At 52.5% G+C, this 10,367-nt stretch overlaps 1 protein-coding gene across 1 annotated transcript in view; it reads left to right on the forward strand.

Moving 5' to 3' along the window:
• The window catches only part of KCNK3 (potassium two pore domain channel subfamily K member 3), a 75,540-nt gene extending 67,683 nt beyond the window's left edge, over window positions 1–7,857 (forward strand). Inside the window, exon 2 of the mRNA XM_073335530.2 lies at window positions 1,514–7,857. Coding sequence (XP_073191631.1) covers window positions 1,514–2,400 — 887 coding nt within the window. The 3' untranslated portion in view covers window positions 2,401–7,857. The remainder of the gene's footprint in view (window positions 1–1,513) is intronic.
• Window positions 7,858–10,367: the final 2,510 nt, after the last annotated feature.

Genomic DNA, 10,367 nt, shown 5'->3' on the forward strand with positions numbered 1-10,367 from the left:
AGAACAGGGTAATAAGTGAGTGATCCATCCCCAGTCATCTGGATGGGCCCTTCTCCAGAATTTTGAGGGACGTTTAGATCCAGGGGTTCGGTTCAGCATTAGATAAGGGGTGAAATGTCAAGTTCAGACCCAAATTTGGATCCAATCTCCTGCTTGTCTTCACTAGATAATGAGGCCATGACCTTCAAAAGTCACATTACCTAAGAGGTTAAACATGACTTCATTGTCAGTGTAGACGGGCACTGTGATGTTTAACACTGTGTCAGCTGCTCATGGGTAAAGCCTACTAGAACCATAGAGTTAACCAGATCACCACCCACTGACATGATGTTAAATGCCCTGGCACCCATCCACACTGAGTGCCAGTCGTGTGGGTGAAATCCTGGCCCTACTGAAGTCAGTGGGAGTTCTGCCTTTGACTTCAGCCGGGCCAGTGTTTCACCCCAGGTTAGAATCATAGAACCATAGGGCTAGAAGGGACCACAAGGGCCATCTAGTCTAACCCCCTGCCGAGATGCAAGATTTGTTGTGTCTAAAGTTAGTTAACGTGATTCCTCAAGGCTGTGTTCTAAGACAACCTAGTATTCAAACAAAGGTAGGGGATGGTGAGCTTCGAGGGTTTGGTCCTGGCCCATCTCTCGGATCAGAGCAACTGATTACTAGCAAACCTTTTCCTACAAGCCAGAGGCAGCAGTACAGTCCCTAAAGGCCCGTGAATCTCTTGGAACCCAGGTCTTCTGATCCTCTGCTGGTTTTTTGATCATGCCAGGGGCTTTATATGTTCTTTCTTTTTCTTTTCCTTTTTTGTTTGTTTGTTTGTTTGTTGAGGTCATGCTATCCTCTTAGTCTGTAAAACCATCTGTAATTATTTCTTGTAACTGCAGGATGAAGATAAAGCTGATCAGCTGCAGGTTTTTATTGCTGTTGGACTCAGTCCAGAAGCAATTCCTAATCATCCCTTGAAGAAGCTGCAAGTACCGCAGCAGCAGATGTCTTAGGCACTGTGCATTTGTCTTTTCTCCCACCCTTTGTCTTGTCTGTGTAGATTGTAATCTCTCTGGGACAGGGACTGCCTCTTTCTGTGTATCTGTGCAGTGCCCAGCACAATGGGGTCCTGATCTTGGTTGAGGTCTCTAGGAGCTTCCATAATAAAGATAAATAATAGTGATATCCTGCAGAAAGGATTCGTTGAGTCACAGAGTTTAAGACCAGAAGGGACCGTTAGATCCTCTAGTCTGAGCTGTATATCAAGACCAGAGAATTTCACCCAGTTATGTCTTCATTGAGCCCAGTAACTTGTGTTTGACTTACAGCATCTTCCAGAAAGGCAGCCATGAAGCCATCAAGATATGGAGAATCCACCACTTCCATTGGTAGTTTGTTCCATAGGGGTATCCATTGGTATGGCCAATCTGGGTACCCCCAAACAATAGCTAAGGAAGGGGAAGGTGGGAAGAGAGTAGGGTTTGGAGTGTACTAACCAGGCAATGTGCTTTGTATTTATGGTCCGTAGGGTACGGCCATGCAGCTCCAAGCACAGACGGTGGGAAAGTCTTCTGCATGTTCTACGCCCTGCTGGGGATCCCGCTCACACTCGTCATGTTCCAGAGCCTGGGTGAGAGGATCAACACCTTCGTCAAATACCTTCTGCACCGCATCAAGAAGTGCCTTGGCATGAGACGGACGGAGGTGTCCATGGCCAACATGGTCACTATTGGGTTCTTCTCCTGCATCAGCACCCTGTGCATTGGGGCCGCGGCATTTTCCTACTACGAGCACTGGAGCTTCTTCCATGCCTACTACTATTGCTTCATCACCCTCACCACCATCGGCTTCGGGGACTACGTGGCACTCCAGAAGGACGAGGCGCTGCAGACCAAACCCCAGTATGTGGCCTTCAGCTTCGTCTACATCCTGACGGGGCTGACCGTCATCGGGGCCTTCCTCAACCTGGTGGTGCTGCGCTTCATGACCATGAACGCCGAGGACGAGAAGCGGGATGCCGAGCACCGAGCGCTGCTCACCCACAACGGGCAGGCCAGCAGCGTGCACACCACGGACACCACCTCGTCCACCACCGCGGTGGGAGGGGGCGGCGGGGGCGGGGGCGGATTCCGCAACGTCTACGCGGAGGTGCTCCACTTCCAGTCCATGTGCTCATGCCTGTGGTACAAGAGCCGGGAGAAGCTGCAGTACTCCATCCCTATGATCATCCCCAGGGACCTGTCCACCTCGGACACGTGCGTGGAGCAGAGCCACTCCTCGCCTAGCCGCTACCCCAACACCCCCTCCAACAGATGCTTCTGCAACGCCCAGCGCTCGGCCATCAGCTCCGTCTCCACGGGACTGCACAGCCTCTCGGCCTTGCAGGGACTCATGAAGCGCCGCAGCTCTGTGTAACTCCCCCGCCCCTCGCCCCCCGCCCCCACCATGCACACACAACACTGAGGACCCTTCGTTTTTAATATAGAGAGGAAACTTATGGAGACCAGCAGAACCGGGTGAAGGAAAACGGTCAGATTTTATTGAGATTCAACAGACCGATTCCAAAAGGGACAGCCCGAGAGACGGGGAGTATGTTGGCTGCACAAATGTGCGTGCAGACGAGTGTGTCTGTGCGTGAGTATATGGACGTATAGCTACAGATGTACACACGTGGGGAAGCTGGGAAGCTGTCTCTAATGCTCCTTTCATTGAGAAACTCTTTTGCATCATTTTGCAACAACTCCGTGAAATGTGAAACTTGAAGCGAATACACGGATAGCTTTTGAAACAGCCGACGGAGGGGTGCGCATCGGATCGGCTCTGGTACAGGCAGATCCCGTCTACGTTTGCATCTCTCTATTTATACCTCTCTGGACTGACAGGTGGACCTAGTGTCCTCTTAGCACATCTCCCTGCCCACGCCCTGCCCTAGATAAATACCTGGGCTACGCACCCCGCTGCACTTCTAACCTCACCCCACGCTGTCCCGGTGAGCCGGACGCGCCGGTATGTCATACACTTTGGGGGTAGCTTCGCAGCTGCACTGGAGGTTAAGAGAGAGTAGATGTGCGTGTGTGTTCGTGCACACGCCCAACTTTGTACCTTTCATGCAGGTCGGTCAGTTACACACACAAAATATTCCCAGCCAAAGAAGCAAGTAGGGGTCTTGGACAGGGGCTTTCTTCCTGTTTCCATCTCCTCCTCCCCAGGAGCTTCGCTGTGTTTCTGTAAAAGATGCACTGCCAGTTTCCCAGCATCTGCCGCATACCGGCTCACAGAGTGGCCACGCAGTCATGTCTGCCTCTTAACATCACGCCATGGCCTCGGCGCTTGGCTGCATCGTTGTTACATGGCGTGACGTCAATGGCGTTGTGACATGACTCCCAACATAATCCCTTCGGTAATCCCATGGGCTGGTCCCAAATCCCATGGGACGCAGGACTGTGCTGCGACCTGCGGGGAGGTCTGGCACCAGGGACGAGTCTCTGCTCTTAGGCCAGCTGGAAAGGATTGTATGTTTTCTACTGGGGGATCAAAGCCAGAGGTGATATAAACACTGGGATCACTGACACATTGATAAGGCAGAGTGGGTCGTAACTTACACGCCATAGGGGGAGACGTAGTTGATTCTATGTCTCCGACTAGAATGGTGCCACCCTTGCTGACACCCTTTCCACCCTAGCCGCGGGTAAGTTACATCAACCACTTCTTGATGGTTCCCACCTTTGACTTTCGGATCTAAGAGCATTACTAGCCGCGGCCCACCTGCTCATTCCTCCTCCGATAGTAGTCCCTGTCCCCTCGACATCATTTGCTAACATCGGTTCAGAAAAGAAAGGGGGGATTCCAGGGCAGCAAAGCCTCCTGGTTAAAAGTCGTGGCTGCATCACCGAGCAAATCAGGCTAAGAGGGTCTTAGGCAGAAGCTTTGTATATTCCTATGCACGTGATCCTGCCACAACAAGCTGGGTGTCACGTAGCCGGCTCTCTGATTCCGGCAGGACTGGGATGGAAATCAGATCTGGGCCAGGAGGAGTCCTTTTTTAACTGGTTCTAATTCACCAAACCGCAGGTTTGTGGCTTCTTATATATCGCAGCTGAGAGGTGGTTGAAAGCTACAACAATCCTTGAAGATGAGGAGATAGGCACCTCCTCTTGCATTTGGGCCAGCACCCCCTAAACCAAACCAGTGTATCCATCCATGTCAGGAAAGCGTAGAGACCCGCCCTAGACAGTGCAAGACGAGCCTGGAAAATAAAAGCGACCGACCCTTTCTGTTTATTATTTAATACAACCCTGTTGTGTTCTGAAGAAGGGTGTATCTGCTCCATGGCTGATAGTGTCTAGGTCTCTTCCGTGGTGAGCAATAATGAAATGGGAGTGGGTGTTATGGACAAGTTTCTGTATCTAGCCATTTACGCATGGGTGGCTAACAAAACCATCTGTCTTCCCGAGTCTTAGCCACAAAGGGATGGGAATTGCACGTCGCTGGGCTGGGGAGACTTTCCTCCTAAGACGCTTGACGTTGAGTCCGGAGAAGCGGCTGCTGTGGCCTCCCCTTACATTTGGTTCTGCTCCGAAAAGGGACGGTCCAAAAGCACTCACTTCAGTGCTGCCCTTCCTCGTGGGATCTGGGTTCTTTCCTTCTCCCACATCAACGACCGCAATAGTTCAAGCGTTCGGTTGATGGTGAAAGAACAAATTCCAACCCCCCTCCTCGACAGCTGTATTTGCTCTGCTGGGCTCATGGGAATAAAGCATATATTTCCCACCATCTACCGCAGATAGGACTCTGGGCTACCCCGGTGGAGCAAATCTGATGGGTAAGAAGGGGCTGTTTTTACATAGCTATGCTCCTTTTCATGACCACAACTGCATTTTCATACGAACTCTGAGCAAGGGATCTGCAGGTAAGATCTGCTGCTACTTTGTGGCTGGCGGAGAAGAGTCGGGACTCGAGTGGGTGGGGCTACCGCATTCACACAGAGGGTTGCCACGTCCCCTTTTCTCCTCCCACACCCGCATCTGGGGAGTACCTCCCCGGTGCCGACTCTCAATATGCAACTTGTGCAGGGAAGCAGCTGCCACGGGGGTGAGGCTGGGGCAGGCAGGGCTCTGGTAATTGTTTGTGGGCGCCCCATGGCATTGGGTGCCTTTCTTTCCCTTTCACAAGAAGAAGAGTTGATCAGAAATTCTGTACCTAGGTCATTTCTTCAGTTCAGTTGCCGATCTCCTGCTCAGCTTTTGTCCCCGTTGCTCCGTCCGGCAGTGGCAACGCGAGATGTCTGGGTCAGGAGGACCGCAATGGACAAACGCAGCACAGGGCAGGTGAGGCGGGAACCATCCCAAACACGACCCCAAGAGCTGATGCCCCCCAACAGGTGGAAGGCTCCATCCAAGTGCCAAGGAGTGCCATGGGGGGGATGGGCAGGGCGGAGAGGGAGGACTGCTTCGGTTACCGCCCGTCTCCTGTGGCTAAGGGTTAATGAAAGGCACCCTGGCTTTGGGGAGAAGCAGCCTGCCCTCCCCTCAGGCAGGTTCGCCCGCCCTTGCCTCTCCTTTCTGCACTCTGATCTCAATCCCATCATCAGCATAACCCAGGGGAGATCTTAGCCTCAGGGGTAGCCGCTGCTGGGCTGGAGAGGGCTCTGGGCAGGCAGGGGAGGGAATCATAATGTCAGTCGTTCCCAGGGACAGAGTCTGGCATGGGATCAAAGGCCCCTGGCGGGACAGGAAGCTGTGAGGATGCCAGGAGCAGCCCGCAGCCTCGCCCAGGATTTACCACCCCCCTGCACATCTCAAAGCAAGGTGGGGGCTGCGGTGACATCCTGCCCCTCCCAGTGAGCCGAGGGCTTAAAGAGGCAGCAGTAAAGACGGATGGGCCCCAAATTTGACCTGCCTTTCCCCCTTCCCCTGATTTGTTTCTCTCTTTGCACATTTCTTCCTGCTGAGGATCTCAAAGAGCTTCACAGATGTTAATGGGCTGAGCCTGCCAGCCCCACTCCGGGGCGGGGACGGGTCATTTGCCCCGTCCGACCCAAGGGAAACGCGAGGGGGCAGAGCGAGGTTATGTGGCTTGCCCAAGGCTGAAGGGAAGGTCAAGTAATAATGTGGAAACATACCCCAGCAGTTCTGAACAGCTGGTTCCCTGCCTGACTGGGGCCCAGCACCTGTTCATGGGCCCTCGGCACCCGGAGCGCCCATTAACACCTCTGTGTCAGCACTTAGGCTGGCTCAGGGACGGAGGGAAGGTGGCTCACGCTCTCCCAGTCCTGGGGCAGTCATGGCCCCCAGTGCAAGCTGGGACAGCCCTGAGGGTGTGCTACCCTGTGCCCCTTCCTCAGTGGCTCCTATCGGTCACAAAATACCCACGACGTAAGAATCCCCAGGCCAAACCTCCACTTGCATTTGTCCACTCCCCACCCCTGACATGCTCCTATTCTGGGGCTCCCTTTGAAGTGGTGTAGAGATGGTGGAACCGGCTCTGCATCGGGCACGTGGAGACCACTTGCATGGGGGAATTCCCTGGGAGGCAGTTCACCCCTGGCCTCCAGCCCCTTTGTGCCAAGCCAGCTGTTGGGCAGGTGTGACTGCAGCCTCCAGGGTGCTGAGAACATGCAGGTCCCATGGCTCCTTTTGCCAGATCCGGGGAATTCCTTCTTCCAGTTCCGTTGCTCAGCTTTTTCCGAACGAAAACTGTGAAATAGACGCGTCAAATGAGAGAAAGCCTTGGCTCCAGACAGGCCATTTTTGATACGTCGCACAAATGAGAAACTTCATTTTCCTCAATAAAAAAATGATAAGGTTCCGCAATACAAACGATCCACAACCCCTCCCCCCCACCCGAGTTAGGGGAGAGAGATTGCCCACGAGATTCATTTCAAAACGTAGCCAAATAATATGTCCCCAAAAGTTCCAGGGTGAAATCCTGGCCCTCCCTGACATCAGTGGGCTTTTTGCCATTGATTTCAATGGTGCCAGCATTTTACCCCACATTGGGCCAGTCTTCATATCTTCTTCTTTCGACACAGATGCTTCCACTGAGGTTTCATCCCAGAGTGTGTCTGTTTGTCCCACGTACTGCAGCACAGAAGGCCAAAAACAAAACCAATTCCCCAAGTCATAATCAAGGGGAGCAAGGCAACGAGAAATCTGTCTCAGTTCTCTGTGAGGCACTGCCCAAATGCACTGCTGCATCACAGAGACCTCTCTGTCCAGGACGTGCATTAAAGAGCTAGCAAGCCACGCTTCAGTGCACTTGCTAAACTAAAATTGACAACAAGCAGTCAAGTCCTATCAACCCTACATCGGCAAACAAGTGTGCACAGCCCAGCACTCCTGCGCAACTCCAGTCTAAACAAGTGTGTATGGCCCAGTGCTCAGGAGCAACCCTGCAATAACAATCCCTAAGGAGAGGGAAACGACCCTGAAAGGAAACAAGCTTCTGTTTCGTGTTCCCTGTGCCAATGCATTATCCATGCATCTTGCTGCAGAGAAAAGGCGGGGGGGAGATACCAAGTCCACAGCTGGACCAGAAGTGCCCAGAGTTGAGGGTGGATTTAGACCTGAGGGGCTGGTTCAGCCCATTCTAAACTTAGAGTTCAAGCACAAAGTTCAGACCCAGATCTCAGGGCTATTAGGATCCCAGGTTTTGGTCCAGCAATGGGGGTGGCCTTTCGGGGTATGTCTATACTGCAATGTAAGCCCATGCTTGAGCCCTGGCTCCAGGCTAACCCCCTTTGGGTCTATACTGCAACCCTGCTAACCCAGGGCTCGGACCCAGGGCATGGCAGCTCCCAACAAATGCAGATAAGGTCAGCTTGTAGGTAAGAATGTATGGGCTGGCCCTAGGGTAAACAGAGATCGTCTAACAGAGAGAGTCCAGCGAAGGGCAACAAAAATGATTAGGGGACTGGAACACATGACTTATGAGGAGAGGCTGAGGGAGCTGGGATTGTTTAGCCTGCAGAAGAGAAGAATGAGGGGGGATTTGATAGCTGCTTTCAACTACCTGAAAGGGGGTTCCAAAGAGGATGGCTCTAGACTGTTCTCAATGGTAGCAGATGACAGAACGAGGAGTAATGGTCTCAAGTTGCAGTGGGGGAGGTTTAGATTGGATATTAGGAAAAACTGTTTCACTAAGAGGGTGGTGAAACACTGGAATGCGTTACCTAGGGAGGTGGTAGAATCTCCTTCCTTAGAGGTTTTTAAGGTCAGGCTTGACAAAGCCCTGGCTGGGATGATTTAACTGGGAATTGGTCCTGCTTTGAGCAGGGGGTTGGACTAGATGACCTTCTGGGGTCCCTTCCAACCCTGATATTCTATGATTCTATGATTCTATCAGAGAGGTCGCCGTGTTAGTCTGGATCTGTAAAAGCGGCAAAGAGTCCTGTGGCACCTTATAGACTAACAGACGTATTGGAGCGTGCGCTTTCGTGGGTGAATACCCACTTCGTCGGATGCCTGCAGTGGAAATTTCCAGAGGCAGGTATAAATATGCAGGCAAGAATCAGGCTCGGGATAACGAGGTTAGTTCAATCAGGGAGGTTGAGGCCCTCTTCTAGCAGTGGAGGTGTGAACACCAAGGGAGGAGAAACAGCTTGTGTAGTTGGCGAGCCAGTCACAGTCTTTGTTTAATCCTGAGCTGATGGGGTCAAATTTGCAAATGAACTGAAGCTCAGCAGTTTCCCTTTGAAGTCTGGTCCTGAAGTCTTTTTGCTGTAGGATGGCGCCCTTTACATCTGCTAGTGTGTGTCCAGCAAGGTTGAAGTGTTCTCCTACAGGGTTTTGTATAGTTGTCACGGAGTCCCTGGGCGATGCTCTGGAACTGCTCCCCGTGAAGCCAGGCAGGACTCTGGGGAAGTCTCCTTCCTGTGAGCAGCCTGTCTGCAGGACACCCAGCTCCCCCGGCTCCACCTTCCTGGGTCTGACCTCGGAGCATTCAGCCTCCTCTGCCCCTCCGTGCGCTTCCCCCAGCGAGTCCGCTCAGGCGGGGCTCCTGAGGAAGCCAGAGGGTCCTGCCCCGCAACTCCGCAGTCAGACGGGACTCTCAGCCAGCCAGTAAAACAGAGGTTTATTAGACGACAGGAACATGGTCTAACACAGAGCTTGTAGGTGCAGAGAACAGGACCCCTCAGCCGGGTCCATTTTGGGCCCAGTGAGCCAGACAACCACGTCTGCCCTTTACTCCATGTCCCAGCCAGCCCCAAACTGAAACTCCCTCCAGCCCCTCCTCCTCTGGGCTTTGTTCCTTTCCTGGGCCAGGTGGTCACCTCATTCCTTTGTTCTCCAACCCTTCAGCTTTCACCTTGCAGGAGGGGAAGGGCCCAGGCCATCAGTTGCCAGGAAACAGGGTGTCGGCCATTCTCTGTGTCCAGACCCCTGCACACACCTGCCCTCTAGGGCTCTGCAATGATCATACCCCCTTACCCCACCACCTAGATACTTAAGAACTGCATAGGGGAAACTGAGGCACCCCCACAATATTCGGAGGAAACATTAAGAACAGTCCCACTTCGTCACATTGCCGTTCCTAATATCTGCTTTGGGTCCATTTATCCTTTTACGTAGGGCGATTTATCAAGTGATCCATCCCCTGTCGTCCGCTCCCAGGTTCTGGCAGTCAGAGGTTTAGGGAAACCCAGAGCATAGGGTTGTGTCCCTGACAATCTTAGCTACAGATTTTCTTATAGACAATAGCTATAGACAATCTTAGCTGTAGCCACTGATGCACTGATCCTCCATGAACTTACCTTGTGTCACTGGAATCTGGTATGCAGCTTGCCCTTAAAAGCAAGATGTAGTCAAACAGGCTGATGTACTGCATAAACCCTGACTATAAGGGTGCGGTCGGAGGGGGGACAGCAGGCAGAGGTGGAAACCCTCATCGGTAAAGGTGCATATTTATGGAAAAGGTAAAGGAGGGGGAGGGAGATCAGTGGCACTTGGCTTCCTGGGGGAAACTGGTTTTTGCCTAAAAAATGGAAGCTACTGCTTTACACACACACACACACACATGGACGGGGAGAGCACACACAAAGCTCAAACTATGGAGGGGAAAAGGGAAACATTTTGGACACAATTTTTTAACAATAACAAAAAAGAAAAGAAATCTAGACTGGTTTTCACCAAACCACCTGAAAAACTGTCACTGGGGGAGCCCAGGCTCTGCCCGGATAAGAAGCTCCATGGGCAATGAGATAAGGCAGAAGTAGTTTGTGCCCAGGGCTCCAACCCCCAGCTCGGTGCAAGGCAGCTGCAGAGCATTTGGGCGTTCTACGTGGGTGCACGTAGAGAGCCGTCTGGTTTCATTTTCCTGCCAAGTGTTTTGCAAAGCAAAAGCAAAATCTCTCGTCCCTCTCACCTTCCCTGACCCCTTCTTCC

This window comes from Lepidochelys kempii, chromosome 3 (assembly GCF_965140285.1).
Source record: "Lepidochelys kempii isolate rLepKem1 chromosome 3, rLepKem1.hap1, whole genome shotgun sequence".
NCBI classification, from domain to species: Eukaryota; Metazoa; Chordata; order Testudines; family Cheloniidae; genus Lepidochelys; species Lepidochelys kempii.